The sequence below is a fragment of the Chamaea fasciata genome, unplaced genomic scaffold (genome assembly GCF_029207755.1).
Source record: "Chamaea fasciata isolate MVZ Bird 193981 ecotype frontalis unplaced genomic scaffold, bChaFas1.0.hap1 SCAF_14, whole genome shotgun sequence".
NCBI classification, from domain to species: Eukaryota; Metazoa; Chordata; class Aves; order Passeriformes; family Sylviidae; genus Chamaea; species Chamaea fasciata.
Window position 1 is genome coordinate 18,238,576 of NW_027094099.1, and position 22,912 is coordinate 18,261,487.

General features: G+C 47.6%; 1 protein-coding gene and 1 non-coding gene across 2 annotated transcripts; one reads left to right on the top strand and one right to left on the bottom strand.

The window, feature by feature from the left end:
• Window positions 1-4,277: 4,277 nt before the first annotated feature.
• On the bottom strand, window positions 4,278-4,349 carry TRNAQ-CUG (transfer RNA glutamine (anticodon CUG)). The gene has a single exon. It is a non-coding gene; the product is annotated as a tRNA-Gln (tRNA).
• A 230-nt stretch (window positions 4,350-4,579) lies between these two features.
• RAB11A (RAB11A, member RAS oncogene family) lies at window positions 4,580-22,049 on the top strand. Its single transcript, XM_066196633.1, has 5 exons — window positions 4,580-4,711; window positions 12,426-12,621; window positions 13,535-13,728; window positions 14,666-14,746; window positions 20,363-22,049. Exons 1-5 carry the CDS (start codon window positions 4,672-4,674, stop codon window positions 20,500-20,502), a joined length of 651 nt encoding a protein of 216 aa, XP_066052730.1. The 5' UTR covers window positions 4,580-4,671; the 3' UTR covers window positions 20,503-22,049.
• Window positions 22,050-22,912: the final 863 nt, after the last annotated feature.

Sequence of the window (22,912 nt, forward strand, 5' to 3'; positions counted from 1 at the left end):
ATCCCAGTTGTTCCATCTGACAGCTCTCTAATGATCTTAATGAGCAAAGTTTTACAGTCTCAGTCTGGCTCGCAGTACAATCGTGCAGCCCCACAACAACGTGGCCATGCTGAGCGCAGCCAGACGGGCCCGCCGGTTGTTTCAGCAGGGAATGACTTGGCCACAGAACCCAAAGTGCTTCTTCATTCCCCAGGGCTGATCTTTTGAATCCAAATGAGAAGATGATGGGCCACGTGATAACGCCTGCGCTGCTGTCGCTGCATTTGCTCGGTACCAACTCCAACATCAAGCAAATTTTGACCCGAGATAGGGAATAAAACCCTCTGGCAGGGTGTGTAAGAGGAAGATTTTGAGTGATGATTCTATGAAATTATACCTTGGCCAGCAATTATACTGGAGCTGCCAGGGTTATCTTGCTAGTGTCTCTGGAGGCAGCAGACACAGACAAAGACATGAGTGTTGAGTCCAAAATGGATTCAGGAAACTGATGACTTCATTTTGACAGCCATCACAAGGAACACGAAATCACTGAGTCTGGCACTCAATTCCTGTTCCCAAAACACAGTGAAAACTTTCCTTCCTTTCTGCTTACCATAACATTGTCCTAGTGAAAAATGTCGCCATAGGATAGTTAATTTTTTTGCTGCCTTCCCACTCTTTCTGCACTGCTGCAGGAATTCCTAAAGAACAACAAAACCAGAATGAGATTTGATTTTGGATAAAAAATCAGTTCAGATGCAGGTCCTTCTTTTATTCCAAGTTCAAGGTAAGGAAAGGAAAGGCTAATTTAGAAATGAACTTTGATTTGGTCTATTTCTTCTCATACCTTTTCTTCTTAGAGCTGTAGAAATCAGAAAGGACATAGCAGGTGATGGAATGCAAATGAGTTATCAACAGAAAAATTCATATCAACTCCATGTAATTTCATTATTCCTACCTGTGGAATAGAATTACCTGAAAAAATAGAATCCTTGTACTTTGTAAGCCCTTTAAATTGGTCTAGGGTTTTAAAAAATAATTTTTTTTTTTTTAATTTCAGTGGACGGATTTTATATTTGAGAGGGTTTTTTCTGACTGACATGTCAAACTGCGGATAGTGCATGCTAAGAGTACGCTTTTCTCTAATTTACCAGCTGGATTGGAAAGCTTGAATTATCTCTGCATAATTGCAATGATTCATGGATTGTTAGAAAATTGGAAAGTATTGATTGAATTTTCCCCTTAGGAAATATTTCTCCTCTGATAAAACACAGTTCTGGGGCTTTGCTTTTTGTCCTTCCTGCTTTCTGCCCCGGGGAAGCCAGGGGCTGCTTTATCCAGGAAATGAGAATTTGGGTCAACAGCCCTTCAAGGACAATTTTGGATGATTGTGATTTCCAATTCCAAATCTTCTCTGAGCTTTGAAAAGAGATGGATTTGCAAAGTCTGAACAGGGATTTCAGAGTCACAAAAGATTTTATTTTTTTTTCCCTGGGACCAGCAGCAAATACTGGCCATCCCTGTTTCACATTCTGCCATTTCCGTGTCAAATACCACCAGTGTGCTCTGCAAAGACACCTTGACCTTGTTGTGGGAATGCCACAGCCATCAAAGATGGTGGCAGATTTTCCGCTTTATTAGGCCAGGATTACTCTGGGGGATCTCAGGAGCTGGTGGGAAGAGGGAAGTGGAGGATGAAGTGAGAACTGGCTGCAGGGAGAGCTTGATGCACAGTGCCTGGGGCTGGGCAGCTGAGAGCTGGGAGCCCGGACGCACATGTGCACGTTAATGGTGCTGGGCCCTTTTTGGCAGCTGCTCCACGAATTTCCAGAACAGACCCATAAATACGCAGTTATGAGTGTGACCTCTGCTTCTTTTCTTCGCTAAATTGAACATCCAAGGCCCAGCTGAGTATCATTCCTTGTCTCTGCTCCAGTTGCTTGGGACGTGCTGCCTCTGCAAATGGTTCTGCCTAAGTTAAGGAATTATGGGAGCACGCTAATTCAAGGTTTGCCATGAATTTAGTGCTCCCGCAAGGATGACACTAATGGCAATTAATGCAGCAGAAATGCCAGGGCTGAGTGACTGTTCTCACATTAAAAGCTGTCAGTTGGAAAGCACACAGTCTCTGTTATTCCAGGCCTGACCTCTGCTTTCTGGCCGTGTTTCCTGTGCACAGCAGGTGTCCCAGGCCATCCCATCACTGCAGAAATTCACTCTGAGAGGGGACACAGGGAAAGAGAAGAGCAGCCCAAACCAGCCTGTGCTGACATTTCCTGAGGGTTTGGATATTCTCCTCTGGGGCTTGAGCAGCAACAAAATTAACCCAGGACTGAACAGGATAAAAGACTTAATTTCTGAAGCTCCTTGCTAGTTCAATGCTCTCCTCATGTCCTGCTCTGTTGATTCCTGTTTAGGCACAGAGCTCTTTCTATTGTTTCAGTTTTCACCATGAAGAATCTGATTTTAAATGATCAATTGCATTTAAACAGGCTTAGCTAGAAGTAGTCCCTGCTGCTGCTCAACTCTGTAGCAATCTGCAAAACTTTTCATGTTTTGGTAAAAAAATCATTGATAAAAATGCTTTTGCTTTATAATGGCTGAAGTTCAACAAGTGGCAGTGGTGCGGTAATGTGGGGATCGTGGTTTTTACCTCAGCCAGAAGAGCCACTGTCCTCACCCTGTGCCCTAAAGTCTTGCATGGGGTAAGTCAATTCCAGATGAGGAACATCTGTAATGTGGTGCAAGAGGAAGCAATGCTTGTGCACATGAAAAATATAAATACAGGGTGTTCCGAGGCTCACAAGCACAATCCAAGGCATGAAAAGGAGAACAGCTCTTACTGGAGGATAACTAAAAGTATTTAATCTGTGTTATTTTAAGGGTTTTTAGCACCAACAGCAGTTCTGGAGGATGAAACCAGGTCTGAGAAACATCAAGTGAAAATTAATAGCTTTTTAACAACAAAGTTCAATGGACAAGTGCAAATAGGATGTGAGATGGAAACCTGAGCTCCTGAATTATAAATACACCCAGCCTCTACACAGACAAGTATCTGTTATCCATTTGATGCACTACTCAATGCTAGAGGATTGAGAAAGGCTGCAGGAGCAGGATGAGCATTTTCAGGCTCAAGGTTTTGTGTGTTCTGGGTTTGGCTGGAGATAAAAAGATCAATCCGAAGACAACACAGATTCCTATAGACCTCAACACCGCACTACCCCCTGTGAAGAGCTGGAGGCACAGGGCACATCAGTGGCTGGCAGCAGAATGTGGGTGAGCCCAGACCGTGATGCTCCAGTGTCACACGATGCTCCTGGAGAGCCTCTGTTCTCCTGTGGTGGTGGGACACACTGCGCTCATACATCAGGTGTCTTTGTTATTAATGTTTTGTTTTCCTCACTCGGAAGCTCTGAGGCAGCATGAACTATTTATCTTTAAACGCAGAGGATCCCGTTCTGGCTCGTTATGGTGCCAGCAGACGGTAACTGATGCACAGCACTGCTGTGATGCCTGGGGGTTACTTTCCACACCCAGCAATGATGACACAGCCACTGACTGCAGTGATGGCAAACATGCTGCTGCTGAGGGCAGGCTGGTGGGAAAGGAGCAGTTTTAAGGGATTCAGTTTAATCATCTGGCCACAAGTGCTATTTTTATCCTCTGTTGTCTAGATCTCAAGCCTGCACCAGGAGAAGCTGATGGCAAAGTTGGTGTCTTCCATGGCACAGGGGCGGACAAGGGGAGCTGGACAACCTTTTGGGAAGAGAGAAGCAGGGTGGGCAGGGATGGCAGCGGGAAAGGGGCCTGTGCTCATGGCTTCTTTGCACTTCATGAGCTGAAAATGCTCGTTGGCCTCTCTTGATACCTCCACCACAAGCTCGTATGCCCTTCTCAGCTCAGTTCACCGGAGGGATCTGTGAGACCTTGGGGGGCTTCCCATCAACCCACCCCAAGCTCCCCTGTGCTTGTGGGTGGCTTTGGGGTGAGGCCAGCGCCTGCCCATGGAGGCAGGAGAAGGACACCCACCCCGTGATGGGGGTTAAGGTTGGTGAGCACCAGGCAAGAAGTGAGGTGAAGAGCACGTGAAGAGGCCCAGGGAGCGCAGAGCCTGCCCATCCATCACTTGGGCACAGGAGTCGGGGGAGCTCAGTGCGCCCATCCATCGTTTGGGCACAGGGACTCAGTCGGGCAGCTCAGAGAGTGCCCGGGCATCGTTAGGACACATTAAACCGAAAACAAAAAAACAAAAAAACAAACAAACAAAAAAAAAACCGAAATGAGAGAAGAAAAGATTCAGGTTCCACCGAGATTTGAACTCGGATCGCTGGATTCAGAGTCCAGAGTGCTAACCATTACACCATGGAACCGCTCTGCCACCACCCCCTCTGGGCCGCCCCTAGTCCCTTTCCCCGCTCCCCCGCCGCAGCGCGGCCGCTCTCCCCGGACCGCCGGCGGGGGGGGATCGGTGCTCGGGGGCCCGCTGGGGCCGGGCGGGAGCCCCGCTGGTTTTAACCCGCTGAGGGCGCGGCCGCGGCGCTGCCCCGGGCGCGGTCGTGCGGTGGCACCGCTGCCCCGGAAGCGCCTGTGGGCGGGCGGGCGGAGCGCGGAGGGCGGAAGCGCTGCGGCGGCTGCAGGGAGGGTCCGGCCCCGCTCCGCTCCGCTCCCGGTCCCGCACCTCCGCCACCCGCCATGGGCACCCGCGACGACGAGTACGATTATCTCTTCAAAGGTGAGGCGGGCAGGGCCCGGCGGACGGGCGGGCGGGCGGGCAGCGGGGCCCGCGGGTGGGGCCGGGGCCGCTCCCTGACGCGGGGCCCGGCGGGCGGGGGCAGCGCTCCGCGCATCGCCGCGCCGCGCCGGGGTGTCCCTCCCTCACCCCAAAATGTCAGCTTCGGGCAGGCTTTGGCAGCGGGGGGTTGGTGGCGGCGCCGCTCCGAGGCTGCCCCGGGCACAGGCTGAGGCGGCGGCCGGTCTGCCGGGTGGCGAGCAAAGATCGCCAGGAAGGATGCCCAGAGCTGATAAGGACTCCTCAAGGTTGATAAGAACCCTGTCCAGCTGTTAAATAGACCTATAGGGTGGGTGAGATATATTCAGCATTGGTAGATGATGCGCTGATTTAATCCAGCACGGTTTGCTGCCTTCTGTGTTCAGAGCCCTTGGCGAGGAGTGGAATGTCCCTGCTGTTCCACGCCCAGAGATCGTAAAATCCTCATGGAATCAGGGAATGGGGTGGGTGGGAACGGACCTTAGAGATCATCGCATTCCACCCCCTGCCATGGGCAGGGACACCTTCCACTGTCCCAGGTTGCTCCAATGTCCAACCTGGCCTTGATCTGTCCTGGCTCCCACAGGGAACGGCAGGAATACCTTGTTTTCCAGGGCTGAAGCCCCTCCAGGCTGCCATACAGTGCCAAGTTGGGTTGAAATGTTCCAGGTTGTGGTTAAATACTCAATTTTCACTCCCTGCAGAGTAAACCACCAGCCTGCTGGACAGGTTCGTGTAGCCTGCTGTGATGTGTACAGAAGTGCTGATATTTTAAAAGTTCACTCTCCCGTTTTTTTACATCTCACTGAAAAAGCGAAGTATTGTAAAAAAGTAGTTGTTTACTGTGATTTGAATTTAGGGTTAAGAGCATTGCTTGTTGTGTTGTACTGATGAGAGACCCTGTGCTTGTCATCATGAAGGTAAAGGAAAACATTGTGTTTTCCCGTACTGTTAAGCTCCTGTAATAACTTTGAGGAATTACCTTATTTTTGTTGTTGGGTGTTTTATCCAGTTGTGTGTGGAAAGTGGCATTATTTCTACCTCTGAGTCAGTCATCTGTACTGCTGTGGAAATCAAATCAGGAAGTTCCTGAATGGGCTCTTTCCTCAGCTTGCACTGGCAGGGACCTTGCTGACCACTGGTTTAATGGCATCAGGCAATGTTATTGTAGATACTTGTGTGCAGGATATCAAAGCCATTGAATTACCCTTGTTCATGCAGTTCTGTCAGTGGGTTTGTAATTAATGTTTTAGCTGTGAAAGCCTGGGAATATCAGTGACACAGAGTTTGTTGGGAGAGCTCCTATCTTTCATTTGGCCTGCTTCCTTTTATAGTTGGGAAAAAATAAAGTCGGGATCCAGCTATATGGAGAAGTGCAAAGTGATTTAATTGATTGTCTTTTCTAAAGCTTTTTCTGTTTAGCTTGGTTTATAGAAGCTGTTGGGAGTGCAGGGAATGCTGTGGAGATAAATGATTTGGGTTTTTCCAGGCTAAAGTGGACTGCAGGAAGTTGATGCAATGCCACTTAACTGGGATTGATGTGGCAGCTGAAATAACACAAAAACGCAGAGTAACAAAATCGTGGAAACTTTCGTAACTTCCCAGAGGTGGTGGTGGTTCTAAACAAGCTGTTGCCACTCTGGAAGGATCTGGAAATTATTGCAAGTAGGTCTCTGAAACAGAATGTCTCCTTGCCAGGCACTGGTCAAAAAGGCAAGGGGTTGGTAAATCTTTTGGAAAAGGAAATGGGAACTTAGGGACAATGTTAAATCAGCGTTTGAATGTGAGACATGAGCATCCTGAGAATTGAGGTGAAATGTAGGCATGACAGACATATCCATTTTGAAAGGGATGTTTTAGAATTAAAAAGGTGGAGAAAGGCATCAAAATAATCAGAAAAGAGACCTAATGGATTCATAGCCCTTGTACTGAATTGATGTACAGCTTTATAAAATTTTAACAGTGAGTGATAAAGGCATATAGGGAAAGTATTTCCTGTTTGTCATAATTTCTCTGGATATCTGTAATGCTTCTTTTATTGGGCGGGGGGTGAAAGCAAAAGGACAAAGTCCCTCAGGTGTGTATGCAAATTTTGTGGTGCATTGCCATGCATATTATAATGGATTTGAAAGCCTGCACGAATTCACAGAAGCAAAAAAAATCTTGTTTGGGTCATGTCAGTGTGACGGTTACAATGGCAAATCTGAAGGCATTGTTTATTTGAAGATGCAAGGGCTGCCTAGGACAGAAATTAGCCTGTTTGTTGTGATACACATCATGGTTTTTGGACATCAGATATTTGGAGTCAGACTCTGGGTGTTGGTCTGTCCGGACACTTCATCCAGCAGGACATTTCTGGTTTTATGAAGGGACTGTATGGGAGCTTGGTGGGACTGAGGTCACAGTTTGACCTGGTTCAAGCAATCGAGTGATGTTCTCTAGTCAGGCTGTCTTTTACTGCTCCTGGGCTGAACTGCCACGTTTCTGTTTGTGAGACCTCTGGTTTTGTCCTGTCAGCCCCTGCCAGCAGCTGTGTGTTGAAATCTGGCTGACTCTGCTGCTGGGTGTAAGCTGAGCCCACCTGCGCTGCGGTACAGTAAAATCCAGGGACCTGTTACAAAATACACTTCTCCTGACTGTGTTGCAACATTTCAGCATATAAGAAAGGCTAAGCCTAGCCTGGAAAAAAACAGATTTCTGTTAAATTCTTCTTGTCCAGCCTCCAGTCTTTGTATTCTTCCACATTTTCGGGGTCTGGCTGGGAGCAGTGCCTGCTGTTCCCAGAATGGCCCCTGAGGAAGCATAAGGCCGATGAAGTCCAGTTCATAGCAATCTTGCTCTAATTTTAGTAGGAGGAAAATATAATGATGATATAAAGATACTACTTTATTTCTTAATAAATTAAGCCTGGCTTTAGTACAGGAACCTTTTGCTCTTTTTGATCAATGTGCTTGCAGTAGATGAGCAGTTATCAAAGGAACCCTCACTTGTAGAAGAAGTTTTCTATGAACAAAGCTCAGGAAGATTATGTCTGCACCTTTAACCATCTGGGACTCTGGATTTGCGGCAGTCTCATGTCGTGGACCTGACTTGTGGTGACATTCAGCTTACTGCTAGGAGAAACTCCAGTTTCAGCCCTCTGCTCCTTTGCATCATGTTCATTTCTCCAACTTCTCCCTTTGATATTGAGGAAATGCTCTGAAACTGAACCGGCTTGCTGGTTTGGGATTAGGAAGACCCATTTTTACTTGTGTGTTTAGACACATGTGTGGTTGCATGACGTCTGTTGGTTTGACAGTGGGAGAAGCCCTCGACTTTCACTGCCTCACATGTGGAGGCACTTTGGTGCCACGGCAAACCTGCTGGTGCAGCCATTTACTGCAGAGGTGTTGGGAAGTGTTACTGGTTGTATGGACGGGTAATCCCTCCCCAAAGGCCTCTGGAGTGCCAGTTCTCTTTGTGACAGAAAAAGAGTGAATAAAATGGGGCACAGCTGAGGAGGGAGATTAAATAAGTCATGACCATGTTGGGTTTATGACCAGCTATGACGTGTAGGATCAAGTCATTTTTTTTTTTTCACATGCCCTTCAAACTCCAGCTGAAGTGGGCAGGGAGAGGTCTTCATCAGCAGGTTCTTCTGGGGGTCATGAAGATGTGTCCAAGCTTTTTATTGATATGTCTCTTAATAGCAGAGCTCAGTGCAGAGATGGGTTTTTAGACGTGGTGATTTCCTTGTGCTGGTGTCCTAGATCATGTAATACGTGACTTGTGCAATAACTTTTGCCACAGACAACACAAGCTAGTGCTGCTGGACTCTATTTTCAACCTGATCTCATATTTAATGAGATAATTAAAATATTTTCGGAAAATTTAAGCTAAGAGGTTTTTTAGAAATAAAAATTGTGTGAGTGAGCTGGAATGTTGGTGAAAAATTAATAACCCTTTCCTGACATAGTTCTCTAAATTGCTTCTCATGCAGCCTAGGAAATTGAATTCTTATTTTGGTCTTCTACAGAAATAAATCTGGAATTACAGAGTGAAATTTATACAGTACTGTGGACTTCCTGCTCTTTTTTTTCTCTCTCCATGGAATGCTTGTATGCTTGTCTTAAATGTTTAGGGTAGTAAATGCTATAGAAAGTCAAATGCATCGATTGAAAGCACGTGGTTGCAAGTATTGAACTGTCCCACCACTAAATCAGTCACTTGGGGCTGGGAGATCATTTCCATAACTTTCAGATGTGCCAATACAGTTTTCCTTGGTTGTGCAACTTCCTAAGGTGCTGCTCCTGTGAGGGAGGTGCTGCTCCTGTGAGGGAGGTGCTGCTTCACACCTGGTTATTGATTAATTTCAGGACTGAGTCTTGTGGCTGAACTTGCTGAAATGTTTCCTCCAGACCTTCCTCCTTCCCGTGCTGATGCAGAAAAGGAATTTGTGGATGATGCAAGTTGGGTGGGACGGGGAAGTGGGAGTGTGTCACTGTAAGAGCTGCGTGCTGATGAGGACTGTGATCCTCCAGATGAGCCGAGATTTGGGATGTAAGGGTTTGTCCCTGAGGACTTGGGCTCTTAGAGAGTAAAAGTTTGCCAACCTAAAGCTGAGCAATTAGGTCTGATGACAGGCAGACTGAGCTGTTCACGTTGAAATGGTCAGGGGAAATAATTCCAGCTCCAGGTGTGCCTAGCAGAGGTGGAAATGCTAAAATTCTTGTCTGCATCACAGGGAGATCTTGCTTAGAATGAGGTGTGCAGTTCTCACTGTGCTAAAAAGAAATTGAAAAACTTGTAGGGGAGGTGTTTGGGGAAATGAACAATGTGTTTATAAGGAACCATTTGACCGGTTTTTGTGTTTAGCGAATACAGCAAAGGCCAGACAAGATGTGGTTGCTTTCTGTAAATACCCCAGCCTAAACACCACTGGGAGAAGACACTAATAAGCTAATGGAGAATGTTGGCACATGGACACCACTGTCAGCTGACCACTAATCCCTTCTGAAAATCAGAAGGCAATTTCTAACCATTAGGAGTGAGTTTCCAGAAGAAAAGCCCAATGAAAGGAACGATGTGCAGGAACAATCAATTAGCTTTATCACGGCCTGGATAACGTCATTTCCCTCCTAGAAACTGTTTGCTTGGAGTGTTTAGTGTGGGACTTGGTCATCCAGAGTCATTCCTACTGCAGTTCTATGCCAAGAATGTAATACATGGGAACACTGCATAGCATAAAATATCAAAATATGGTGGCTTGATACGGAAAGCAAAACTGAAATTAATGACACAACCTGAGTGGCTGTTAAAGCTGTTTCAGTTTATAATTTTATTTAAAGAGTGATACTTGCCCAGACTGGCAGAAATGCAGAAGGTGTGAGGAGTCTTAGGCGCCTGCTGACATTCCAGGCTGTTCTCGTGTCCGTGTTCAAGAGGAGCTGCAGTGGCCCAATTAAGTAGAGGAAATAGCTGACTTCAAGGAGGAAGGTATTATTTTCCCTTTATAATTGGGACACATTAATCTGGTGCTGGAAACCATTCAGAACACACGCAGTGTGGGATTCAGACAAGGCAAGGGAAAAAAAAAAAACCTGGCAGAGGAATTAAAGGGATCCCTCTATTGTTAAATGACTTAAAAGTGGGCTTTGCCCTGAACTACAAAAACAGGTTTGAGGGAATACTTAACAGGTATGTGGTGCATCCTGTTGGGAAAAGGGAATGGTGAATGTGGATTGCTTTTCCTGCTTAGAGAAGCTTCTGGGCACTGCTGGGTGATAGCAGGACTGAGCTGTGCAAAGGAAGCTGTCGGCTTTTCCCTCTTAGGAACTCGTTGTATGTCCCAGTGAATACAAACATGATGTCATCTAAACCCATGGTCCAGACCTGCCAAAACAGCGTTGAAGAAGTGCCTTGCCGGTGGCAGAGGAAAGCTGTGGCTGTTTGCCAGGGGCGGTGATGCAAGCGGTGCCCTGTCCCCTGCACTGGGTTTATCAGGATGGAGCATCTCTGTGCCAGCAGAGCCGTTCAGCAGTGACCCGGCACGCAGGAGAGCAGACTCCTGTTTGCATTCAGCACGGGGCCTTTGCCTCCTACCTGCCCTTGTGATCTTCCCGCACAGGAGAGGTTAACAGAGGGTGCTTTCTGCGCCTCGTGTGCTTGGCCGGCTGCGTGCTGAGTCAGCTGGCACGGGCAGCTGGGGAGATGTTTATTTTGATGAAGTATTCTGCACAAGGCCGTGCTTGAAGCCAACGTTTTACAGCAATTTTCATTTATGGAGGGAGTTTAAAAGGTGCTGCTCTGCCCTTCCAGTCAGAGCGAAGTCCCCTCTGCCAGAATTGCTCTGCATTATTTAAACAGAAGCTGCAGAGGGCTGCAGCAGCAGATGGGAGTGTTTCTGCTGCTAGACTGAGCTCCACGGGGGGGGGTTTGTGTCATTGCGTGTGTTTGGTGCTCTCATTGCTTTGTTGCTCCACACAGAATCTTTAACGCTGTGTTGTGGTGTCTTAACAGTTAATGATGTGTGTTACTGAGCAAGTAATTGTTGTTTTTCTAAATAAACAAAGACACAGTGTTTTTTGTCACCTGACCTTGCACTTTTTTTTGCCTGCACGGGTGTTGATTCACTGCTGAACTTCGTTATTGGCATTTCTTCTGGACGATTTTATCTTGTTTTTCTTCCCTTTCCTTCGCTACTGGTTTGGAACGTTATCATCCTTAAGGCCATAGGGTCAGCCCAAGAGGCTCCTGGTCATGTTCATGTCACTCTGGTTGTGAACACATTTCATCCACTGTTCTGCCTCTTGGTGCTGAGTTTTAAGTTACACTTAAACTTGCACCTTTCAACTCAGCGTTACAAGATATTGCAGCGAATCCTCGTGATGCTGTTTTTCCTGCAGGAACTGGACTTTGAACCTTCTGTCAGTCTCTCGTCAAGCATAGCTGAATCCTTCCAATTAGTTTGCTTGGCACTGGTGCTGGGATGAGTCAAACTGAGCCAGGGAATGGTGGAGCCAGCTCTGAGGCTCAGTGATCCCCTGGCAGCATTTTGGAGCAGTTTCAGGCTCTGGCCTGATGTGTCCAGGAGCCACAGCGGCACTGGGGACTGTGGAAGGGCAGAGAGCTGTGGCTCAGCAAACATTTCAGACTGGCTGGCGGGGTGATGGTGGCCTTGGTGATTCTTTGGTTTGGTTCTTTTTTCATTCACAAAATTTTCTGCCCCAGTGGGGAACCTCTCTTCTGCAAAGGCATGAGGAGTGTAACGTGAAAGCAGAGTCTGCTGCTTGACCTGTGTTTTGGACTTCTTCAGCAAACCAGATTTCAGTTGTGTGGTTGTAGGGTTTTGTTTATTAGTTCCAGTAGTGTTCAAGGAAATATAACTGGTCACCAATGTTTGCGGTGACAGCTATGTATATTATTCCTTAAAGAGGAATGTTCTTCCATGCTGGGCAAAGGAGGCTGAAGTATAACCAAATAAAAGTCAAGTCTAACATCTGTTCAAAATGCTGGTGAATGTGGCAGCTCTGGTTTTCCAGAAATATTGAGACTTGGACAGCAAATCCATGACAAGGATGGTGCTGTTGCCATTCTTTTCCTTCATGCTTCATTCTTTAAAAGAAATATTTCTTGCATGTGATTTTCAATGTGTCGTCTACCTCTGGAGTCTGATTCTGATATCATTTTTGTCTTGCAGTTGTACTTATTGGAGACTCTGGAGTAGGCAAGAGCAACCTTCTGTCTCGATTCACTCGCAATGAGTTTAACTTGGAAAGCAAAAGCACCATTGGAGTGGAGTTTGCAACGAGGAGCATCCAGGTGGATGGGAAGACAATAAAGGCTCAGATCTGGGACACGGCGGGGCAGGAGCGATACCGAGCCATAACCTCAGCGTAAGTGGAGCCTGTGGACAAGCTTTGGCTGAGGAGGGCAATTTTGGGCCTTTCCAGTTCCTCACCAACTTCAAACAGGGTTTTGTGTTTGTGTTTTATCAGGTAATACCCACAGCCTTTGGTGGTGGGAAGGTTAAATATTATTCGGCCCAGAAACTCGATCTGGTGTGTTCCTGCACAGACTGATTTACTTTGCAGTGCTCTCATGACACGTAACTGGGGGCATTTCAAGTTTAGAATGCAAGAGCTTTGAGAGACTCATTTCCATGGAAGTGGGTGATAAAGGAATATCAGTGTTCCTGGTCTTTTTATCAGCGGTAACCTAAGAGCTGAAACCTTACTGAAGCAGCCAGGGAAGACTGCTCACTTGTGTGCTTGTTTAATTGTTAAAAACCAGCATAGCAAAAGCTGGATTTCAGTAGAGCTGGAGGGAATTGTGAGAGAACACAGCCGGTTCTAGGTGTGCCTCACAGCCTGTTTCCTACTGAATGCACTGCTGTGGCTCTCACTCAAAAGGAGCTGTGGCCTTTGGTAAAGGGAGTAGATCATGCTGACATTTTTATGACCCAGTGAGTCACTCAACAGTCTCCTTATCACTCTGGGCCGTGCCTGTGCTGCACCCACAGTGATGGGTGGGGGAGAATTTTCAGGAGTGGATCAGAGGTGGAAGGTGACAGCAGCTTCCCACAGAGCCCAGGGTTTCATGTCTGGGATGCAGGTTTCCCCCGCAGACTCTGAGCTGGCCCTGTGGTGTAACCTTGTCTGGCTGCTCCACTTCCCCGTGTCCGGTCCTGCAGCACCGGGGAATTGCCCTGGGCATTGTTTGCCTGGCTGGCTGAGCCAGAGCTGTTCCTCACTATTGCACGGCCTCCTGTCACCTCACAGTGTCTGTCTGGCTGTCCCCTGTCCCCAGGTACTACCGTGGAGCCGTGGGGGCACTGCTGGTGTACGACATCGCCAAGCACCTCACCTACGAGAACGTGGAGCGGTGGCTGAAGGAGCTGCGGGACCACGCCGACAGCAACATCGTCATCATGCTCGTGGGCAACAAGAGCGACCTGCGCCACCTCCGGGCCGTCCCCACCGACGAGGCCAGAGCTTTTGCAGGTTGGGGAACCCTGGAATTCCCTGCTGCTCTCTGGGGATCTGCCTGCCTGGCTTGGGGAGGGTGTGGGTAGGAGGAAAAAAAACTGTGGCTGGTCATGCCCCTCAGTGTCACATGTCACCTTCAGTCTGAAAGCAGGCCTTGCAGAACATGCGTGTTGTTTCAAGAATCAGCCAGAGGCACCTGAACTTTTTAAACCAGATTTATTCTCTTGCCTGGGCACTGTTTGTCAAGCAGAAACTGTGTCTACGACTTTAGGTTTGAGTTTCTTGTGTGGTGGTAACTTTGCCTTCTGTGTCCCGGCTGATCTGCAGCCTTACACAGGTGCCTGTGGCTGAACGCTTTCATCAAACTGGCTCTCTGACTTTTGTTATGTAATTAAGATCTGTGAGCAGTAGTTCTAGTTTCCGTAAGCCTTGTTTTAGGCCCAGTCTCCTTCATCCAGGAGTGTAGCTGGGTTCCTCACATTAAAGTTTGCTGTAGTTCCACTGGCAGTTTATGGCCAGTGAGGATCCCTGCCTGCAGCTGGGGGAGTGTCAATCCCCCTGCTGTTCTATTCCTGTTAAATAAACTGCTGTGATGCATTAGCAGGTGGGAGGTGGAGAAACTTGATGAGGTTGAAGAAAATATGGGACACTTTCTCACACAGAGAAACTGCAACAGATTATCCCTTTCAGTGGTGCAGGAAAATGTGCCTTGAAGTAACACAGCACTGGGCTGATACCTGTGTTGGGAGTGGGTGTAAATTCTAATGTTCGTGTTGGGTGGTGTCACTTTCCCAACACTTCAGGGGGAAAACTCCACAATTTCTTTTACTCTCTCTTGATACCTGGGTGTCTCATCAGGAACACTACAAATATTATCTGGTACAGAAGCTTCTCCAGATGGGAAACAGATATGTGCTGTACCTCTCTAATTATAGTATTTCTGTCCACACAGAGAAGAATGGTTTGTCATTTATTGAGACGTCTGCTTTAGACTCTACAAATGTGGAAGCAGCTTTCCAGACTATTCTGACAGGTGAGTCATCCAGGGCTTTGTGCTTCAAGGGGGAAGGGCAGAAGGCTGCTCAGATATGATGCAAATAGGCATTTCTTTGCCTATAAAGTGTTTAAAATGTTGCTATTTAATCATTCTTCATTAGCCATAAGATTTGGAGTCCAGTTTCAGTGTTACAGTTGAAAGGCCAGCCTTGAACTGGGGAATGAATCCTTGTTCACTTTGATCTGCCCCAGGTTTCTTGTCAGCCTGGTTCGTGTTGCAGTTTCCATCTCCCATTACAGGGAGTGCCCACAGGAGGGAATTGTCTCATGCTGGCATCAAGTGAGAACAGCCATTGTTTATCAAGGAGAAGTCTGTCCAATTTGTTTCCATCTTTAATGGTGGCTGTAGCAGTTGCCAAGGAAAAAGGGATGAAAGAGCAGAGATCCTTCCTTTGAGACACAGTGACTCCTGAGCCGCAGGAGTTGCTGTTGTTGCATTTAATAGTCCTGCCTGGACTTTTGGCCTGTGTAACATGTGACAGCAGTCAGTGCTGCATTTTTATGCTCTGTGGATAAAGAACTTCCTTTTTGTTTGAAGCCTTGTTTAGGCAGGCAAAACTTGTTAAAGCTGAGACACTCCATTTGGGGAACCTTAACCCTGGCTTGTAAAGGTGGGGTAGGAATTCACAATTGGTGTGGAAGTCACTCATTGTCATGAGACTTCTGCATTTCTGGGCACCCTGTCAGCTGCAGCCAGGGCACAGTGGGACACTGTGGCCTCTGATTTTGGAGCTTTCATGATTCCCAGCTTTGGCAAATGCTCTAGTCCGAGTTTTCAGAATATCTGAGACACTCCTGTGTTTGCTGTGTCCCTGTTCTAGGTGTGCCAGGCAGTCTCTTGCTTTCTCCAGCTGCTTCCAACATGTTTTCCAGTTGTAAATTTAAAGTCCCTTCTTCCCAGTGCAGCATGTGCCAGGCTATGTGATGTGCTTGGTATGAGCAGTGGCCCCACTTCTGAACTGTTTCTAAATCAGATCTTGTTGCTGTGACATTGGCACCTAGTTAGTTCTGTTTTTTTTTTCCTCTTTGCCACCTAATTTAGACCTTCCTTTAAAAACACACCAGAAAAGTCTTGGTAGCCATGCTGGAACATGCATGTGAGGATAGAACTAGGAGGTTATTTACTGTAGTAAAAGTATAAATCCTGTAGCATTTCTTCAGTTGTTTGAAATGCTTTATGGACAGCCTGGCAGTGCAGAGAGGTGTTGGGCTGCTGGGGTATTAGCTGCCTGTGTCCATCTGTTTCTTGCTTCCTCCTGAGTTGTAAGAGGCCTCTGACAGTTCTGACTATTGTGTTCTTACCCTGGGTTCCTAAGCAGTAGTGCTCCTGTGCAGATACCAGCTCAGTGTGGTTGTGTTAGGTGAATAAAGAACTTTTTTCCCTTTTTAATTGAACCGTGTGGTTCCCTTTTAACTTCAGTGTAGTAATTCGGTTGTAATTCCAGCATTGCACAAATTTGTTTCATAAAGAAAGAAGTTCTTTTAGTTCACACATTTGTTCCCTACGTGACAAACTGCCAGTGCCATCAGAGGGTGGATGACTAAGGAGTGGCTGAATGCAGAGGTGTTGAGATGCCTGCTGCATTTCCTGTTTTCTTCACATGCCTAAAGGCAGTCCTGCCAAAAATGCACAGGAATTCGGGCATGGATTTTTCAGGGGATAGACGTTGCTCACTTGTCAGTGCCAAAACCTGAAACTTCTTCCTTCATCCCCATGTCCTTGGTAGCTTTTCTCTCAGGAACACCTCGACTTTGAGGTCACATTTGGCCAGATGTGCTGTGCGTCCTGGAGAACAAGCAGCCTTGCTGCTCCCACTTCCTGTTTGCAGAGGGCTCAGGGCTCTCAGATGCAGGTCAGTTAATTAACTTTCATACACCAGCGCTAATAAAACAACATCAGATGTATCAGGCAGTGTTTCTTCCCTCCTGAGGTGGCTCTCAGGCTGTCATAGCCTGGTCACCTCACAGTCCCCATCTCCTGCTGGCCCCTTGTGTTTTCTAGGTGACACTGGAGAGGTGGGAAGTTTCCTGTGTGCCCTGGGCTTCCTTCAGAGCCATGTGGTGTTCAAAGGATGCACTGCTGTTGCCATGGGAAGCACCTCACCTCTCTGGCATGGGCTGGCCTTTCTTTCTCTCTCACATGCTTCCCACAGAACTTCTTATTCTAGAAGTGAGCTTGGATTCTAATCTGTGGAGGTTTGAATTTTTTTTTTTGTTTGTTTTATTATGTCTGTAAGCAGAGCTGTCTGTAATGAGAAAACAGGTGATAAAACTTCCTTGTGGTGAGCTCTGACAGATTCTTGAGGCTGTCAGTGTTGCCTGCATGTTGAAGAGGTGAAGAGCTCTTGGGTTTGTGAACAGGATCCTTGTGATCCTTGTTCAGGAGGGGTCAGTTCGGCTGTGCTGGAAGAAACACTTGTGCTCAGTGGGCCTGTGCTCTCTCCAGCCAGGAGCTCTGTGTGGAGGAGATAAAGGTGCAGTCAACAGTCCCTGAGCAGCAGCTCGGCTCCAGCTGGGCTCTGACTGGCACGCTGAGGAGGGCTGTTCTGGAACTCACTCCACAGCTGGCTTTTTCTCTTAATGACTTGCTCTGGAGGAAAGAGGAGGGACAGTCATGTGAGGAACGTGGGTTTTGGAGTCGCCCCGCAGAATCCTGACTGCAGTGTGTTTGGCAGGGCTGCCTCCCGGCTCAGTGCCTGTGGGTGGAATGCTGGCTGTCCTTGGGAGCAGGAAGCTGGGCGAGCCAGCCGGCGTGGCCAGCGGAGCCGGCTGACTGAAGGGGCAGGACGAGCTGCTGCTCCAGCCCTGCTGGTATTTGCAGTGCTGGGAACTGCACCACAGACGCCCCAGGCTGCTCAGAGCTTTTCCCCCAGCTGCTGGGATTTCTCCTGAGCAGGGTGTTGTGACAAGGTCTGCAGCAAGCCCCCTTTCTTTCCAGCCCTCCTGAAACTGATCTGGTTGGGACAGTGATGGAAGTTGGTGAAGGTGCTTCCCTTGGAGGTGTAGCAGGGTCTCTGTTAAGCTTTTCCACACCTGGATTCTCAGATCAAGCGCTTTGAATAGATGGCTTTGGCCATGGGAAATACAAATCCAGTGGAGTTAGCACAGCCATATTCCTACAGGTGGAATGAGGGATAAAAGCTTTTCTATCTTCTCCCATATTATAGAGTACTTTTAGAGGGGATGTATCATACATGTGGTGGGCTTCCTGTCCTGCTGTGGATTCCAGATGAGGTTTTGAGGACCTTTCCCATCTGTGACTAAGAGTAATGGTCCCTATCCAAATTCTTCTGTTTCAAGATGTCTAGACTGCCAGGGCTGATTGTTGTGCACACAAAGCTGCTTTGTATCATCTGGCAAATGAGAGAGGCTGGTGTTATTATGATCCCAGCCACCCTGAGCATTCACAGCAGGATAAAGCATCCCTAAAGTAAACTGGAGTCTGCCTCCCTTCCCTGCCCGGCTCTGTGCTGTCTCTGTTCCCACACCGCCGTGGTTCCGTCTCTTAAGGAATCCCATCACCAAGGAAACAACATCAGAGAATTAAAATCAAAAAATGGAGGGATTTCCTCTTTTGTTGTCTCTGTACACCTGAAAATGAACGGAACCCCAGTGCAGGCTGAGCAGCCAAGGCCTGGCCCAGCTCCTGCTGGGCGGCAGTGTCACTTTTTCCCAGCTCTCACAGTGCACTGCCTGTCTCTCATAGCTCCCCATTATGCAGTGATGCATTCTGCTGAATGTGCCCTTAATAAGGTCTCATTCAGCCCCTGAGCAGAGCCCAAGTGCTGTGTCTTCATTAAGAAGGGCACATCTTCATTAGGCCAGTGCTCTCCGGGCGCTGCTGTTCCGGTGCAGCCTTGGCTGCTGGGCATTTTGCCCCAGTGAGAGCAGGTTTGGGCTGTTCCCCTCCCCTGCCCCGTGTGCTGAGTGTGCAGCTCACCAGGGAAGGGCAGGTTTTAGCATTTAGGCTGTGGCTGCGCCAAGCTTTGCTCTGCAGAGGAGGGGGAAGCGGCAAATTTGGGACTGTTGACAGTGTATTCACTTGCAGGGCTGCTGGGGAGGTTGTGGAGTGAGGATCATTGGGAAGATGCTCCCAGAGTCAGGAGGAGATCCATTATCAGCAAGGAAATTGGTGCTGTTAAGATTATTTTTAAGGCTTTGGGGCTGTTTGCTGAAGATCTTTGCTGTCAGATGAGGCTGTTGCACAGAGGGCACCCTGTGTGAGTCCTGGCTGATGGGGTGGAGGAAGCGTGTGATAACGTCAGGGACCTGCAAGAACTTGTTCAGGAAATTCTCTTACGAAACCGAGAATTGTTGGTGCTGAAGGTGCTACCGGAGAATCCCCAGTAACAAAGGTGGCCAGAGGCTTTTCCTGTTGATGAGAACAGGCGTTGTTCTGCGCTGGGAGTGAACTGGCTGCCAGCCCTGAGCGCGAAGCTTGTCCTGGAGGTGCAGAGCAGATTTCTCCTGCTCTGCTCCTCCCACCCCACACACGGGCTGAGCGCTGCCACGGGGCCAGGCTGAGCCCTGCACGTTCACACACCGGGCTGCAGGTGGCTTTAAAGGTCTGGTTTCATGGGTTTCACTTAACTTGTGAGGCTGTTTATGTGTAAGATGGTTGGAGAGAAGAGCAAGCTTGAGACAGGGTGAAATCAGAAAATCCTTTAACCTGTTCGGCTCTCGTTTGGTTGCCTCAATGACTTGAGCTGCACCTGACTGGTGTGAAAAAGCCATTTTAATGTACAGTTTGTCTGAGTCTGAGCTGGGGCTTTTTGTCAAACTGAGCTTCAACGAGCTTTTATTTTTTTAATGGTTTTCAAATTCAAATTCGCAAGTGAGTTCCCCACGTTCTATTTTTGGTGTCCTGTATTTCCTTTCTGGGGGTGAAGTGCTACACACGCTTTACTCTCTCTGTGCAGCTGAAGTGCTGCTGTGGCTGCTCTGAGTTTTTGAGCAGCACCATCAGCCATGACAAGCCCCAGGGGCAGGGCAAGGTGCAGGTGTTTATCCCACGCTCTCTTATTCCTCCCTGTTCAGAATCTCTTCACCTGGAGCCCGTATTTCTCACACAGCACATTTTGTAAAGGCTTTCTGTGCTGCTGAAGGGGCTGAGTCTCCCCTTTTGGGCCCAAATCAACCTTTCCTGAAGATTTAACTCTGCTTGGATGGGTGTGCTCAGCAAGAAGAATTTGCCCTTGCAGTCCTATCAGGGAGAGAAATCTGGAATGGTTCCCTTTAATCCTGTTTGTGGGTACATCAGCAAACATGTGACCGCTGTCCTTGGAGCCTTAAGAACCTTCAGAAGGAATGGATGGGCGCATAGTTTCTCATTCATAGCATGGAGATTTGTGAATTCTGTCCATTTGCTGACTCTTATCTCAGGGGAAGTAAAACAGTTGTTATAAAAGTAATTTCTGTTGCAAAAATGTATTTTATTTTCTGTATCCAGAAAACATCACAATTGAACTTTGTGTGGAAGCATCACTGCATTACTTACGTAGTTCCAAAGCTATGCCTGGTTTCCCCCAGGTTTAACTCTTCAATGGCCTTTTGCTGGTGTGCACATGTTGATCTGCTCTTTCTCCTCTTCCAGAGATCTATCGGATTGTTTCCCAGAAGCAGATGTCTGACAGACGTGAGAATGACATGTCCCCAAGCAACAACGTGGTTCCCATCCATGTCCCTCCAACCACTGAAAACAAACCAAAGATGCAGTGCTGTCAGAATATATAAATTGTCCATTCTTTCCTAAAAGGCTGTGTATATTCCCCAGGTCCAAGATTTAAATATATTTGTAATTCTCGTGGTTACATTCTTGTGTTTAGTTACTGCTTATTCCTTCTCCATGAATTTCTCCATGTCTTGAACACTTTGATTTCAGTGTTTATCAATCTCTTACTTGGATGTGGCTGCAGTATTCTCCCAACACCGACCTGTCGGTTTGGGCTCAGTAAATTGTTTGGAACTCAACTGATCCCTTCCCAACATGATGCCCGCTAGTCAGAGCACTGACACCTTTGGAGAGCACTTGAAGACATTACCCTGCTCCTCACTAAGCAATTACTGTCAGGTTAACGAGGAAAATCTCTCTGGGCAGGATAATCTTTCCTTGTCTTAAGGTGTTGTATTCTGCATCTAAAGCTCGGCGAAGCTCTGAAGTGCAATTTTATTGTAAGTTAAATGTTTGTGGCTACATCTTCAGATTGTCAAGTGAAGTTTTATAGGATACCATGGGGGAGAAAAGAGAATTCCTTGCGAACAAGCAGCAGCTAGCAGCAGTTCTGGCTACCTGTGAGCGAGGTGCTGTGGTTTGGCACCTGCTGCAGAGGAGGTTGATGTGAGGCAGAGCTGCTGGGACCCCACAGAGGTGCCCCTTGTGAAGGAAGTGAATGCAGGAGCCGCGTCCCTGAGGGAGGGTCACTCCAGCTCTGGAACTTGCAGCATCTTTGTGCTGCTGGAGGCTTGGCCTCACAGTGCTGGTGGTAGCAGGATTTGAGGATGCCTTTTTCTCTTTCAGACTTGAAGGGTGCTGGCACGTATTACATGTCCCATCTATTAATGCATGCCACATTTATTAATATATTCAAGTGCTTGAGTTGACGAATGAATAACTTCCACTACCTGGCCTTAGTTTTCAGTTCTGGTTGATCCAGTATTTTTAAATTATTCCAGTGGTTAGCTGTATGTTCTTCAACAAAACCCTCTGGAGCAGTTTTCTGGCTGGATGTGTTTTTCCTGTGGTCTGTTGCTCTGTACCAATCCAGTCCAACCTGCTTGTTCAGGGATACATGAACTGTGCCTTCTGTCACTGCACGTCACTGGCTCTGTGCTGTTCCTAAACACGCCTGACGCTGGCACTGGGGGCCACGGCCACTGCATTCCCACAGGATTTAAAGGAACTCTCTGTTGTGTAAATGCCTGCAGTTATTTATACAATTACAGGGAAGTCATTGATTGTAGGGGCCGTTTCTCAGACTCTGATACGACCCCCTTGGAAGATCCAGATGTGGTCAGCACTTCCAGCTGTGTTCTGTTCCCAACCTTTCTGTCTCGCGGTGCTCATGATGTGTGAGGCACACGGAAGGCATTGCTGTAGTCGGTCACTTCTTGTTTTTTACTCCATTTCTCCTCCTGATATTAGTTCTGAAGATGCTGCTTTGATCTGTTTGTAAATTACTTTGTATTTTATGCATGTACTGTACTTTGATTCATTATTTTTTTAGATTGATTTAAAATATATTCATCCATGATTCTAATAAAGAATTACAGGGGACGACTGACGGTGGTGTTGGGTGCACTTCTTAGGAGAATTGGGATTTGCCCTGAAAAGTTTTGCCTATGACCTTCTTGGAAGAGGCAGTGAGAAGACACTGAAGTGGAAGTGTCCCTGGAAAAGGAGCTGAAAGGACTGTGTAGCACATTTGCCTTCCCCAAGAGCAGCTCTGAGCTTCCTGGGGCAGTTGCACTTTGTAGCCAGGGCACTTTGGCAGCTTCAGGAAGTTTTGAAGCTTCTGTGAGTTCACTCCATTCAAACCTCCGAATAACTTTTACAAACCTGTTTTTTTTTTTCCCCATGTTCCCCGAGGAAGAAAATCCGGTGGGAGACGAACTCCTGCCTTCTGCAGCAAATGATGGAAGCTTTGGATCCCGCTGTGGTGTCCCGATGAAGAGGTGCCCAGGAGCACCAGTGGGCAGCACTGGTGGCCCTGGGGACGGCTCTGAGGGTGAGGTGTGAGCCCAGCCCCTCACCCACTGCAGGAGCTGTTCTTGCAGCACATTCTCTGCCCATTCTGGAGCAGACTTTGGAATTAATCAATTTCCCGTGGCAGCCAAGTTCTAAATTTGTCAGCTGGAAACGCAGGATGAGTTTCACTCTGCTTCCTTTTCTCATTCCTATAAGCAGGTGACTCGACTCTGCTGTCACGTCCATCTGGATTTTGTGTGGTTTTAGGCAAAACTCTTCCTGCTGCAGCAGATGGAATTGCAGTGCAGATGGTGGGAGCACAAACCACTGAGGGAGGCTGAGGACTTCTAAAGCAAAATCCAGTGAGTGGGGTCTGTACAGAAAAGGAACTTCTCACCTGGGAAATCCTTTGCCTCCTGTTCTGGGCCTCTTGCTGTGTTTTCCTAAGGATTGCAGGGC

Excerpts from the sequence above, each read along its gene's own strand:
- RAB11A (XM_066196633.1), top strand. The coding sequence starts at position 4,672 with ATGGGCACCCGCGACGACGAGTACGATTATCTCTTCAAAG. Across the intron at positions 13,729-14,665 it reads CGAGGCCAGAGCTTTTGCAG|AGAAGAATGGTTTGTCATTT; the intron begins GTTGGGGAACCC and ends CTGTCCACACAG. Across the intron at positions 14,747-20,362 it reads TTTCCAGACTATTCTGACAG|AGATCTATCGGATTGTTTCC; the intron begins GTGAGTCATCCA and ends CTCCTCTTCCAG.